General features: G+C 35.7%; 1 protein-coding gene across 4 annotated transcripts in view; it reads right to left on the reverse strand.

Moving 5' to 3' along the window:
• Positions 1-6,385: 6,385 nt before the first annotated feature.
• LOC134748237 (hypoxia-inducible factor 1-alpha-like) overlaps positions 6,386-15,843 on the reverse strand; it is a 117,064-nt gene continuing 107,606 nt past the window's right edge. For all 4 annotated transcript variants that reach the window (XM_063682960.1, XM_063682957.1, XM_063682958.1 and 1 more), the window contains one exon: positions 6,386-10,738. In XM_063682960.1, the coding sequence (XP_063539030.1) occupies positions 10,094-10,738 (645 nt within the window). In that variant the 3' untranslated portion in view covers positions 6,386-10,093. The remainder of the gene's footprint in view (positions 10,739-15,843) is intronic.

A 15,843-nucleotide genomic window follows, 5' to 3' on the forward strand; every position in this document is an offset into this window, starting at 1 on the left:
CAAGCGATTTAGCTAAGTATTAATTTGACTCTTACGTAATAAATATTTAAAATAAGGGAAAATTCCTATTTAAAATACCTTACATTTACAACGAAAACTAATTCATAAATAATATATTACCTATAAATATTTTCCAAACAACGCTGTCATCCGTTAAGATTCATGCAGTCTTTATTATTTACTTTTCCATGTTAGGTGTTGCTACATGAAAGCTAAGTCGCAACACGAGCGACTCGGATGTATACGTCAAAATTATATAGGTTAGATAATGTCTTGATTTATTTTGTGAAATATGGAGATGTTGCTGAAATGTAATTTAGTCGGATTATATTAAATGAGATGCCTATTGATGTTACTGCTTGTAAAAATAATTCAATAATGAGCATGTAGGTTAATAGGGAATATTACACAAAACTTTCCGTAGCGAGCGTCACTAGCACAAAAAAAAATCGGTTTCTGCCTCTCTATCACTCTTGCCTATTCAATCGATAGAGAGGCAGATAAAGAAATTTAGATTTTCGCGGTTCGCGGTAGGCCACTTGTAAACAGACCTGAGAAACAAACCGCCTTGATCATAGACATAGTATAATATACAAGTAGTTATAAACGCGCTACCGAGCGACCGGGGGTAAAAGAAAGAATATTCATATAAAATTTGGCAGCATAGGATTTTTTCTCTTTCACTCTTATAAATTCGGTATTTCGCCATCGCCTCCTATATATGATGCTACCCAGTCGGTGATAGGGACAAAGCATGGCACTATTTTCTCTTTCCTCTTATAGGAATCGCAATAGGACTTGATGTATAATGTCAGTGAAAACTTGTCAAAAAACTGTTTAAGGCCTAGTATGTATAAGTTACTTTAAGAGTTAGTTCTGCACTCTGGCGGCAGAACATTGCAGTAATACTTCCTATTAAAATGCCTGCCTGCAAAGAGTACAAACATCATATTATTTCATTGTATTACTCATAAAGGGATATTTATTGCTAACTGCGTGTATTGTACACCATAGCGTGTAAGTAACGTATACATACTATGCCTTAAACAGTTTTTGACAAGGTAATTTGTTAACAGATGGCCTACCGCGAAACGCAATAATCGAAATTTTGTTATCTGCCTCTCTGTCGATCGAATATGCAAGAATGATATACAGGCAGACCGAAATTTCGATTGTCGTGTTACGCCGGTTACGCGGTAGGCCCTGTGATTGTGCTAGTGACTCCCTCTACCTATGCAGAGTTTTGCCTATTTTCTGTCTAAAATTACCCAAAGGCACTAACTACTGAAATAATACAATAGTACTCTTCGTACATTTTATTGTTCTTATTTAATATTAATGACTAAGACGTGGAACGCGTAATTTCCTTAGGGGAGCCGCCCGACATCCAAAATAAAAATTTCATCTATGTGCCTCTCCTCCGCACAAATATATATAAGATCGATAGAGAGGCAAATAGATGAACAAATGAAGTGGTTCGCGGTTATAGCCCTGACTGTGAAGTATGAAACCATACTGCGTGTGTAACAATATTTAACTACAATTCTGCCAGGGAGTATGCTCTACAGCTGAAACATAAGAAAGCGTACAACGAAACTAGTGATAAATATAGATATTTTTTAAACTAGTCTAGAATTGTAAAGAGTCTGTGCGGAAAGAGAAGAGTCGTGGAATGTATAGGTCCCAATACATTCCACAACTCTTCTCTTTCCGAACAGACTAGACATTATATAGATATTTCCCATATATTCATTAAAGCTAAGGTGGTTCTGCTGTGGAGCATGAGTAGCATGACACGAATCCCCTAGCCTGATCCTCTAGGGATCCTGGTGAATTTGAGGCCAGAACCCTGAAGCCGTAAAGCTGCAGCGTTTACATTACGGCAAACATATATAATTGTTAAAGGTTTTCTTGTTGTTCAAACCGCGAGTTCTCAGTCCGGTCCGGGGCGAACTACTAGTTATATATCAAACAACAAAGAATAAACATTTATTGAATATATCCTGCTTAGACGTGGCTGCTACGGTCTTTAGGATTTTATTTGCCATGTGATCATCGCTTTTCGGTTGCAACTTGATGCCATCGAGGAATGTCCATGGTACATATATGAAAAAAAAAATGTTTATTATACCATTCATTGTACCTATCACAATACCTAATACTACTAGAGGACACCTGTAACATTATTTTGGCTATCTGGTTGTCTATATCAGCCATTCTCAAAGTGTGCTCCGCGGACCCCTAGGGCTCCGCAAAGCCTCTGTTGGGGCTCCGTGAGAATACTTGTAATAATAAGAAGAAAAAAAACAGTTTTTCTGTAGGTATATCTGGTCCATAGTGACGAACGAAAATTTTAATTTGGGGCTCAAATATATCCTGCTTAATCGGTTCAGTAGTTTCGGAGAAAATAGGCTGTGACAGACGGATAGACAGACAGACAGACGCACGAGTGATCCTATAAGGGTTCCGTTTTTTCCTTTTGAGGGAACGGAATCCTAAAAAATAACTTCTACTTAACATAGCGCTGTTTCTTTGTACATAATAATATTTAATGTATCTACCAATCCTATGATACGACCTCTTTTCATGGGCTCTGTTCGTTTGCCTCCTATATTAAAAAAACCGGCCAGGTGCGAACTATATGGGGACTATATTTGTATGGCTACCCGGTCATCTCCTTCCTTCTCAATAGCTTTATATATGCTTCGGCACATTATTATTCTTATTTGTTATACACAATACACGCATTGTATATCTTACCTTAAACAGAGAGCCAGACGATGTTTGCTGGTTATTGGTTCCTGAAATCTAGTTATTTGTTTGACCAAACGGTGTTTAATCCTGTCGTGAATGGCTTCGAAAGAGCCTTGGGTCATATAAAAATAATCAAAAAAATTGTCGTCGTAGGTCCAAAGCTGCTTAAGGAGCCCGCAGCAGCCTCTTCATCTGCCATTACGGCAGCAAGGGACAAAATTTTAATTTTATTCGGCCTTTCCATTTTTTCTCCTAGTTATCACTATCAGCAAACAATTATTTGTGACATTTGTCATAAACAGTCCGTTGCTCGGATATACAACTAGTGTCGGGTGGCCCTGACGCCCCGGCCCCGGAACGCCCCGGCGACGGTGGCGCTCCTGATAGCCCCTGTGTCGGATCGCTCCGGCCCGCCCCGGTCCGGTCACGTCCCGGTCTAACGTGAGTCATCCTTAAAGGGATTTTCTTCGGTAACCGAGACACGCTGGCAGTGTCCGGCCAAGTTCGAAGAAAAAGCCGTATTTGTCGAGCCCGTAACTTTAAATCCCATAGTGTCTATACCTGTAACCATACCTTATAAGGCGTAGATGCCTAGTCCGTACATCGCAACATCGCTAGTGAAGCCATTTCAAGTGAGACGTCACGTCACACTCGTGTCATCGAATTCGAACGGCCCTCGCAGTATTCAAGGTGAAATCGGTTTAAAAATAAAAAACACAGGAAAGATGATTGTTTGTGTAGCTAAGCTATTTTCTCTCGCCATTTAGCCAATAGGGTGCGTTGGGGTAAGATTGAAGGGTTTTTTATGAGGGGTAAGATGCAGTCGTCCGTAATGCTTTGGCATAAGGAATTTTTTTTGTCTTTTCCCTCATAAAAAACCCTTCAATCTTACCCCAACGCACCCCACAGACATTTCATATATACCTACATTTGGATGGATTCCGAGCCACTGCGGTATTTTAGGTAACGAACTAGCAGATCAGGATGCGTATAGATGCGTAGACGCGGAAATGATTCCTTCTTTAAAATCCCTCTCCAGACTTGGTTTGTATTCCCACAAAAACAATCTTTAAAAAATGGTCCTCACGATGGAAATCTTCCAAAAAATGTTTCTACTCATATATTCAACCCTCGATACCCTCTCGCCCTTGGTTTTTTAAACATCGATCTCTCTAAAAGGCACACCAGTAACATTATTAGACTACGCTTCGGTTTCTATTCTTCGGAAGTCCTGCATTGCATTATTGCATTATGTGTGACTGTAATGTGGAAGTGGGATCATTGGATCACATTCTCTTCAACTGCCCTCGCAACTCTCCCTTCTTTAATTTATATTTCGTATTTAAAAAATTCCCCTCACTATAAAATCTACGCCCTTACTATGCCTCACTGAAAAAAAAAAAAACGGTTTTTTGGATTCTTGCCAGTTGCCAGGTTCCTGAGGAAAAATAACATTGTGCTATAGTAACCTTATAGCACAATGTTATTTTTGCTCATCATACCAGATTATTATAATGTTTGTGTCGTCTACATCTGGACTAATCATGCACTCACCTTTGTTTTACTTAGTTATAACAAAACGTGTAGTGCTTTCATGTTCTGTGTGGGTGATGGTACATGTTTGTTCTGTCCTCTGTTATCAGGTGCAGACATCAAAATACTTGACATTGGCAAATTTGTGCCAACTTGTTTGGCCAGACCGCCATTAGGTAAATAAAAGAGAAGAAGAAGTGATTATTACACAATAATGAGTACGATGCAACCACCCGCTAACTTCACTCCGTAGAGAAATGTCATAGCGAGCGGACCCGGCTTACGGAGTGCATGAGATGTTTCATTTGACATTTGACACCTAGTACACAACGGAGCCTAGACGTCACACCTCGTGCTTTGAAACCCTCGCAACGCTCAAGATTCCACTTTTCGAACCACTCGCACGCAATATTTGAAAACAGTTTGTGTCACATGGTAGCTAAATTATTACCAGAGAGAGAGCTGGCGGCTTTCTCTCGCAGCGCATAAGTATTGCCATTCAGCGAGGGAATGCTGTCAGCATCTTTGGCACAATGCCGCGGGGGCCTTATTTAGATGTTTTTTAATTAAGAGTAGTGTTGTTTTTTATTTTTTTTTTATTTTTTTATAAGTTGTTATTCTTAGTTACTTTTAGTTTTACTTTTAATTCTATAAAGGCAAAAAGCGTGAACATAATAACTGAAGCGTTATTGTATCGAATGTATCAAATTTATACAAAAATGGATTTATTGCAATTATTACCGCACCTTGGGCGTTAACACTTGAATCCCTCACTACGCTCAGGATTTAATGTATGGCCATGGCCACGCCGTAAATACGTAATTTTATTACGTATTTACGGCGTGGCCATTTAATTTTATTACGTATAGGTATTTATGGTACGCATATAATTTTTGTCTCGTCTCAAGCAGTCTATGGGTCAAAATTATTTTCGTTGTCTTGTTTCTGACCTGTCACGCTTGTATTTCCGTCTTCTATCAAATAAATAAAAAAAGTCGAGTGCTATTGCATGTCTTTCTAGCTGTAGATTATATTTTAAATGAGAAAAATTAAAAACTAAATTTCACCTCATACAAAAAGCTCCACTCCCGTCACATTTTTTGGGGTCAAAAAACAAGACAATGTAAAGAATTTTGACCCCTATATCACACCACAAAGTCCACCCGATTTCAACCGGTGATGTCTGCTATTTATTTACAAACATCGTGCCAGTATCTTAGTATTATTTCTTCATAAAGTAAGAACAACAATAAGTAAGGTCAGGTGGGGTAAGAGAAATATAGTTTATTTTGTTTGGGGCAAGAGAATACGTATCGTCAACCGGGGTGAATAGGGTTGGCTGGGGAGAATATGGACAAAACTTAAAATGTGATTTACATGAAAGTTTCTTAATAACTGCCCACACAAATTGTATCATATAAAATCTACTACTATTTTCAATCGAATGCTACAATTGGTGTAAGTATTTTGAAAGAGTGATTTAAAGGTTTGTCCCTATTCACCCCGGTTGACGGTACGAGGAAAGTCCGCCACGTAAATATTTTTAAGTAAATTATATTTATGCATTACTTTTAGTTATAGCAAGTATTATCATTTAATATCTTTAAGTCACTATCTGGTTATTTTGCCTTATCCCATAGTTTCTCTTATCCCGTAGGTAGGTCATACCTGAGTTTAATAAATTATCAGTGATAATAACCTCGTAAGACCCACCATATAAAAATTTTCAATTTTTAATTTGAACCTTGTTCTATAAGTAAATTGGAACGAATTTCGTTTGTTTTACAACGCAGTGAAACAAAAGAAATGCTACTCTATTTGTTTCATCAAAAGGTTCAAATTAGATTGCAATGAATTTGTACATTTTAATATACATTTAGACTAACGAGGATAAAGTAAACTGACAGTTGTTTGAGATCATTTTGTGATTTAGTTAGGCTACGCAGGCTGTTTCCTTGTTGTTTCTAGGTAAACTATAGGTATATATAGTAATTTACAAGATCTGGCCCATTTTATTTACTATTCTGACAATGCTGTAACAGACATTTTTGTGCCATCTATTGTGAATTAACCTGTAAAATTATAATTAAAACAACAATTAAAGACAATAAATTTAATATCTAAATACTCGTGTATTTTATAAAACAATATGAATTTTATTTACAATTTCGTTTCAATATACTTCCAAAATTTGATAATATAATTCGCCCTTTCATCTCAAGTCAGTATCAGAAGGTAGTTAACCCTTAAGTGCATAGTGTAGGATGCAGCCTACACAACAAAAACATCTAATTTCATACATAATTAGATAAAATCTATTTGTTTCTATACATTATATTAATTTCAATAGTAAAAATAATCAGTTTTCCGTTTTTTTTTACTAAATTTACGCAGTATTTAATTTTATACAAATTAGGTACAATTAGTTTTAAGACGAAATTTCGGAAAACTTAGAAAAATCCAGAAGTTGATGATTTCTAGTATGTGATTTTGGACGTTTTTTTCGGGGTATGTAATTATTTTATATTTAAAAACGTTATCATAGGTATATCACAAATAGTGTACCTACCTTTCTGATGGTAGTAAGATTTTTCATGTAGGTATCTCTTACTGAAAATTGTATATTTACATAAATATGATTTAGCCTATGCAACTTTTAACACTGATTTTGCAGTGCAAATCGATGTCATATTTTTTTAAATTTTTTCTTATAATCGGCAAACAATTACGTAACACAGATTTTAATTTCAGGCAAAAAGAAAAAATCATGCATTCAAGGGTTAACAAAATGTTTTATGGCACAAGGCAGACGTAATTTGAAATAATTCATAAAGAATTGACTTTATAGTATACAATATATAATTCTTAACGTAAACCGTATGCTAAAAACTTATTTAAGTTATTTGTTAGACATGAAAATTAGCAGTAGCCTATGTTTTATTTTTCAATGGAGATTGCAAAACCGCTAGAAGTTAATTTTGCTTTCTCTATTCCTTACTCAGAATATACCTATTTGGGTTAACTTTAACTATGATAACTGTTGTTTTATAGAATTATCAACTATTTCCATAGTCCATAATCGATCTTTTTTACATCAGGCGGGCCTTCGTAACACCAACGACATAACGACAGAAAATGCTTAGCTATGTTCACCTATAAAACATTATAAACAATCCAATCTTAAAACTATCTTAAATTATAACTTAATTAATATAACCAACGAGATTAGATGTAAATGAAAACTAATTGCATTTATTTGCGATAAGTTAATATTTCTCTGTAGGTTAATACATTGTACTTGTCTTGAAGTTTACGTTCTGTGGACACACAATATTATGTAATACTACGTAGGTAACAGAAGATAAATAACCACAGTTGTTATTCGAGCCAAGACAGAAGTATCGATTATAAGTTGTATAGAAAATAATTAGCTCTAGATATTTTTAGAACAAGAAAAAATATATTTAAAAGAAGAAACAAGTACAATTTCAAAAAAATCGATATACTTCTTTTTAAGTCGGTAATTATAGTCGGGACAGCCAATAATGCCACAGTAACTTTCTTATTTTAAAGATTCCAGTAATTTCTTACTATCGCTCTAAGGAAAGGATTGAATAAATATTTGACATGTTTTATTGGCACGTATGGTTGACCAGACTATAGATGTTACGTTATACGCAGATTATAGGTGCTAATTTCTTGTAACATTTTTGTTATAATAGATCTTATAATACCCAAAATATAAAACTACCGAATTAATTATCTTTGCTTATACCTATAACAAAATATTACACGTAGACTCGGTACGACACCGTCGTAACAAAATATATAATCCTTAAATGCTAAGTGAGTATATGTTTTTTGATCAAACAAATTATTTCTTTCTACTCGTCGACTCTTAATGGTTGAATTTGGAAATTTCTTATACCAAACTGTAATTGCGTACTTTTCATGTATGTGGGGAACCCATTTCGATACGCTGTAGACAACTTTTAAAAATTTTTACCAAACACGTGCCGCCGCGGTCCCATAGAAAAGACTAAACGGGCAACAAAAGTCGCGAAATTCCGAAATGTAGGTATAGTTCCGCCGGCCGCACATTCGGCGGCCGGATACCGAATATTCGGCCGATTGTCAGGCCGAACATCCGGTATCCGGCCAAACAACTATCCGTTGCATCTCTAGTTTTTATATGTACGACTTATAATTTATAAGAACTTTATGTATATACATTTGGAAATAATACATTTTTCAGTACATTAAAATGACAGTTTTCTTAAATTACGAATGTATCTAATAATTTACTCCATACCTACGTTATAAAAATATGAAAATATTAGACCTCGCCACTAAATGAGAATTTATGACACTAAATTTAATTAAAAACATACGCCAATTTTCTTTCAATTGTTTGAATCATATTCTATTGGAGGATAAAAGCTACATATCGATGGCAGAACTAAATTTAATTGAATAATGCTGCAAATAAGATTCTCTTGATTGCGTTTCAAGGTTTCAATTCTAGCCAGCCATTAGATGCACAATAATATGACCGTTACTTGCACTATAAAGGATATAAAGATCTTCTCTTAAACATATAATAATACGCTCATTTTTAGGGTTCCGTACCTCAAAAGGAAAAAACGGATCCCGTATAGGATCACTCGTGCGTCTGTCTGTCTGTCCGTCTGTCACAGCCTATTTTCTCCGAAACTACTGGACTAATTAAGTTGAAATTTAAGTTTGTGACCCAAAGACGGACATGTAACGTAAACAAATGAATTTTTAACATGGGGGCCACTTTTGGGGGGCAAATGAGAAAATTAAAAAACAAAGTTATTTAAACTATATCGTGTTACATATCAAATGAAAGAACTCGTTGTGAGAATCTCAAATATATTTTTATTGTAATTTTAAAATAAATAGTTTAGAAGTTATTTAAGAAAATAGTCAAAAAATTACCGCTACCCCCCTTTATCTCCGAAACTACTGGGTCTAAAATTTTGAAAAAAAATACACAAAATAGTTATTTACAGGAAAACCTATTAGAAATGTGCAGTCAAGCATGAGTCGGGCTTAATTATTTAGTTTTTGATCCGACCCCTACGGATTTTTTAAAAACATTTCACTCACGTTTCACATAAAAATACATTGTTAAAAATTGTGTAATGTACGGAACCCTTGGAACGCGAGTCCGACTCGCACTTGGCCGGTTTTCATCATTATGCTAAAATTAAAATCTATTTGACAGCGTTATTACACATACAGTTTTTTATAACAATGTCCTTAAGACTGAAATTTCCTTGCTAAGTCACATGTAGGTATATTATTGTTACGTCATTTCGGATTCCGATATACTACAATGCTTTTTCGGAAAAGTTTTTACTAAATTAAGCATTTTGATACCCAATTTAAATCGGTGCTATCATTACGTTTCAGCTTTCAAATACTTAGGTTAATAAATGACAGATTCTGAAGTAGGTATCGTAAGAAAAAATTGAAAACCTCGTCTTATCCATATTGGAGGTCGATTAAAAACAGCTATGTACCGACTTGCGCTCTGTGAAAATATAATGCTGTTGGTTTTACAATTACCGTTTTATTGTTCCCTATCCTTTCAGACCCTGCATCCGCTTGTGTGATTCCTACAAAAATGAGACCTCGAATAAAATGTCAAACATTTCGCGTACGGAACGCGGATCTGGGTTCGAGGGGTTCTCGTGATTTGATAGCATCATATATTAGGTGTTATGTCAATTACTCGTAATTCAGCTATCGATTGAGAAATCACTCCAAATTACAAGTTCTAGACGAGTTTAACGTCGTCTAAAGCTTCAAGAAGATTGGTTTCTGTCAACATTTCTGTATCGGTCCAGAAGTCGTTCGATGTAAGACCTATATTGTTGTCTATGAGCATATCGACTTGCTGCGGGTAGTTAGGACTCGGTATCATTTTATTGGTCAAATACGGATCGCTGCCGTGTATGACGCCTATGGGCGACAGAAGTCTACCGGGGCTGTACATCTGCTTAAATTTACCGACAGGCGACACAGATTGGGGACGATACGGGCTCAGCACGCGCTCCCTTTGGGCGGGACTCATGGCTGGACTGTAATTGGGAGTATTAGGGCTCGACGGGAGCGAATACATCGGGCTCTCTACATTAAGTGTAAGTGGAGACATAGGGTTAGTGACTTTACGTATCAGATTTTGGGTCGGTATCATGTTTGACTTCGGTATCAAGTTTGAAGTTGGTATCAGATTTGAGGGTATCATGTTAGACTTCGGTATAAGATTAGAGCTCGGTATGAGGTTTGAATTGTGTATGTGTTTCAGGGGTTTCTGCATTAGGTTCATGACCGGCGCGGGGACGATGTTGTTGATCGGCATCTCCTGGTTGACCACCAACCTGTACAGGCCCGGATTCACCTGCATTGGCTGCGGTACATCCTGGAATACACACAATAATATACATTAGTATTGGATATTTGAGTCATCTTACATACCGTGTCCGTGAGATGCAAAAATGTTCTTTAAGATTGGCTAATATGGTTCCGTCGTCTTTCTAACATGGAGAAAGCCGGTAATCGAAATACATATTCATTCTAATTCTAATCATTTTTTGACAGCTCCCGGACACGACTTAGACAAACGTAAAGATTTGGGATCAAGGAGCTTTTTACAATAAAACATTCGTCGCCTTCATATAAAAGAAGCAATAATCTTTATTTTTATTACTTATGATGTTCATATGTTAAAGTGGGTCGATTCTATCTTTGGCCCTGTCATGTTTTTAAAGGGGCCCACTGACTATCAAACCGCCGGACGATATCGGCCCGTATAGAACAAAAATTTGACAGTTCCGAACAACTGACAGGCCGATATCGTCCGGCAGACTGATAGTCAGTGGGCCCCTTAAGAAAGGGTCAATAATTAATTAATAAAAAAAGTGACGAATGCTTTTCAAGTTATCCAAAAAATAAATTGTACAAGTAGTATTACTAGCATAGCGAAGGCACATTTCGTACGTGTGTTTCGTACTGATTCTGCTGCTGACTTTAGCAGGCCTTTATTTAAAATATTTAAATGCATACCATACCTAATGTGTGACTAATCTTGCGTACTGTAAATAGGTGCATGTTGCCAGGTAACAAGTAGGTATCGGGTATTGAGGCGGTATTAGCTTAACCTTGGCATTGAAAATATTCACTGTTCTACCTATTTACATATTGCGACAAGTTCGTAACGCGATATACCTACATGTAGAAATTTATTACACGAGTATTCTTCGAGATACTTGTTATAGTAGGTACCGGGTGCGAATGACTATGCGGTTTTGAATGGAAGGGTTTTACTCTCCGAGCACTAATTTTGATCCCGGATTTGTTACTTATAAATCTTACAATAATACAAAAAAAATATTAGTACCGTAATTTCGACGGTGTACCTACAATAAAAATACTCTCCAATTGATTTGTATTAGAAAAACACATCGATATTTTTTTCGCAGCTAACTTTTTTCATGTTAAAGAGTATAACAGATCCTTGCATTAAATTAAAAGTAGTATGGTCCAAACACTGTATAAGTATAATGTAGCTATGTCCATTGACACAGATTCCATTGGTTACATTAGGTACATATGTGTTTGTTTCTATTAAACTGACGCGGTCTAATCGAGTGCACTTGAAGAATATTGGCGCGACTGCTTACTGATTGTTCTAGAATGTAATGAGATGTATACTTCCTCGCTTGATGTTCGATGTTGTTATTGAAATTTCGTTATTATTTTTAGAAAAGTGGTGTCAAAAAGGACTTACTCATTTCCTTTTTATAATAAAGCTCAATTATTGACATATAAGACAAATTTTAAACGAGACCCTTTCCAACCCTGTACCTATAAAACCTATAAACTTAAACTATGTCAAACCTATTTTTCCAAAACATTAGGTACATACATATTTAACCTTGAAATAGTTAAAAAAACTTAAACCAATCCAATTAAAAAAGTAATAGAACTAAAAGCTAGTATAATTACCGAACAACTCAGTGTTTCAGCCAGTATTTTGTAACTAATACAATTAGTGTAGCTTCGCGCCACCGTAATAAAGTTACGTCTAGGCCGGTAATAAATACTAAACTAGAATTATTGTAGGGCATCACGACTGTGCTGGTATTTTCGTTATAAAATTTGCTGGACAGGTGTTAGCGTCAGTAAAATAACCAGTTTACGACATTTGAAATGGAATTATTAATAACCTACATGAGCCGGAAATACGCGCTCTTCCTGTGTTTTACGATTTAGGCATTTTAGAGGTTACCCCAGAAATGTAGGTATACTGTAGTAATTCTGTAGAGTGGTCACCACAATTCAGGCCTAGCCTAGTGTGGGACCACTGAGCTTACTGACCTACTTCTGTAATTATATCTTCTTTTTTTTTAATACATTTTTTTAACTACCGTAAAATCAGGTAACTATAGTCCTTAGGTACAACTATGGTCCAGTTTTTAACGTTGATTCCTAACAAGCCTTTATGATTTGTACTCGTTACATTTATTTTGGAGCTTAGATACTCTAATGCTCTTTCTATATTATAACCTTAACATAATTTGAAAAATACTTATACATATTTTACTGGAAATTGAATTTGGACCATAGTTGTAAGCTGTAGACTAAATAAAGTTACCTGATTTTACGGTATCTATCCTAATTTTCACAGAGCTCCATGTCTGGTATCCAAATTGATATTATTGCTAATCAATCACTAAATACAAAATCTACCAAAAAATATATAGGATACCACCTACTACCCTAGATGCAGGAAAACGGAAAGTTTTTAATTGTTTGTCGTAAAAACCTGTTTTGAAATGCTTTTTTTATTGAGAAGTGTCGGATTAAGGAAGTCATTTCGAACTCCCGTTTGTTTACACTTTACATCCGATTCGAGGGCATTTGTTCAAAAATAGTTCTAATTAAAATCTAACTTCTATGATTCGTTTAGGTTAGATATTCATTAGAACTAATTTAAGTCTATCATAATTTCAACAACTAACGTAAAAAACTGAGTTAAATATATGGTATCTATCAAGGTTACTAAGTGAACATTACAAGCCTCGTAAAACCTATGAGTCTTTAATTAATCAGATCTACCAAATACCCAGACGCAGCGCCGCGCCAACGTAACAAACCGAATCAGCACATATACTTAAGGATCCATTTTGGTAACTCGGCTTTTATTACTACGATCGATGTTGTTTTTGTTTGTTGGTATCAAAATAAAACCAGTGCGTATTTAAAAGATAAAGATAAAAGACATTTATTCGTGACGATCACAACACAAGTACGAACATGTACGATGCATGATGCATGATGCATGTATGGTGTATTTTTGTGCGGTATTTGGAATAATTGCGGATATCTGAATAGTATACGGAATGTTTTTCAACCCATGGCCCAGTAACGCCGGTACTCCGCGTGTCTTCACGAGTTTTACCTTGTGAAGTTGTGACCAACCCCTAAATCAAGAAAAAAAGGTGATTTATAAAAAAGTTGAAAACTGTAGTAGAAACCCCAAGAGTCATTTACTACTACTCCGACTACACTAAGTCCGAATATTTTACGAATGGGTACCTACTTATAAACTTCTTTCAAACAAAAGCATACCCTCGCCAGTCGAAGTCATAAAACAATAAGTAAAATATATTTTGAAAGGAACACAGAGCCTTAAGGCTTATATATATACCTAAAGCAGTAATATATTTAAGTACGCCGGCGTAGTTAAGCGGGCTTTGCGATCACTCCCCGGGGTTCTAACTCAGATTGCGGCCCTTATCGGGGAATGCCTTATCCTAATTTAAAAGATTCCGGTGAAAGATAATATTAACCACAGGGTCTTTAATTAAAACACTCGTAAGTTTTCGTTAGAAAGATATTACAGGCAAAGCAAAATCGGGCCAACAAAATTGGGTAGCCTTCTTTGACACCGGTCAGTTAAATTTTCGAGAAATTTCTGATTTCAGTCGATGTCTTGGATTGGGGATTTAGACGTCAGTTGCGAAGTCGGCTTAACTTTGACAGTGGTATTATATAAAAAAGAACATAGTGATATTAGCTATCGATCAATAACTTGAGATAATTTTTATGTTAGCGCTGCGCTTATCTCCACAAAACACACTCAATTGTAACATTTTGCGTCGTATATAAAGGGCCGTTATGAAAAGGACAGAAGGGCAACCCGAATTTCAGGCGTCAATGCCCTTTTTACTACAATTGCTATCTACCAAGCACATAACGCGCCGAGGGTCGGATAAAAGGATTGTTTCTTTCAAGACTTTCCCACAAAATTACAAGCCAACAAATCAAAAAGTTTATTACGCAATAATCCTTCGCAGATTTTTGGGGGTTTTAATTTAATTCAGTCTAGAATTATGTAACGTTTATTATGTGCAAAAGATGAGATAATAAACTGATTAGCGGAGGATTTCGTAACTTAGTACTTATGCTTGGTCTAACAGCTGGTGTTCTAGTGATGAAAAAACTTTTCGTACAGATTACCCTGGAGAATGGACGTGCCAGCGTTGACTAGGTATAAAAACGACTTGTGTTCTGTGACTTCCCGTAACTTGATATGAAAATCTTCCGGTACACCACAACGCAATGTTTCGCTTAACTATATCACATTGGGCTAAGACTATAAATGTATACCGTAAAATCAGGTAACTTTAGTCTACAGCTTACAAATATGGCCCAAATTCAAGTTCCAGTAAAATATGTACAATTATTTTGCAAATTATGTTGAGTAGGTATATAATATAGAAAGAGCATTACTGTATCTAAGCTCCAAAATAAATGTAACGAGTACAAATCATAAAGGCTCGTTAAGAATCAACGTTAAAAACTGGAGCATATAATTGTACTTAAGGACTATAGTTAGGTACCTGATTTTACGGTACAAATTTTTTTTTTGTTAATTTTAACTGAATCAGCCAAATAAGTTTATAGTTTTGGCGGATACTTCACTCAAAGTTACAGATATACCAGAAATTCCTACGGGTTGTTAATTTCTTCGACGACACTGTTTTGTAACTAAAACAGTGTCTACATTTTATAATTGCTATAAATATAGATTTTCTTCGCTCAAAATTTAAAATTGTTATCCCTCGTTCAGGCACAGATCTTCGCTCTTCCCGTAGCCTTAAGCTCATTGTCCCCCAACATCGAACGGGTTTCATGTCCAATTCTTTCACTGTCCAGCCAGGCTATTAGACTTTGGAACGTTCTTCCCTCTCTAGCAGACAAGCGCAGATTAAATTCACATTTAAGTGCATGTAGCGAAGTATTTCATTGGCAAACTATCTTCTTCGTCAACATAATGATTCACACTAAGTATATAAATATGTATAGTACCTATATACGTATGTTTATTTGTATTAAGTATATGTGTACGTTTATAAATATAGTTTATATTCATTTAGTCTTGGTTTCAAATTCATTTACTTTAAAAGACACTGCACCTACTTAATCTTTCTGGTTTAACCTATTGGTTGACTGGTACAG

Source organism: Cydia strobilella, chromosome 16 (genome assembly GCF_947568885.1).
Source record: "Cydia strobilella chromosome 16, ilCydStro3.1, whole genome shotgun sequence".
Lineage (NCBI taxonomy): Eukaryota > Metazoa > Arthropoda > Insecta > Lepidoptera > Tortricidae > Cydia > Cydia strobilella.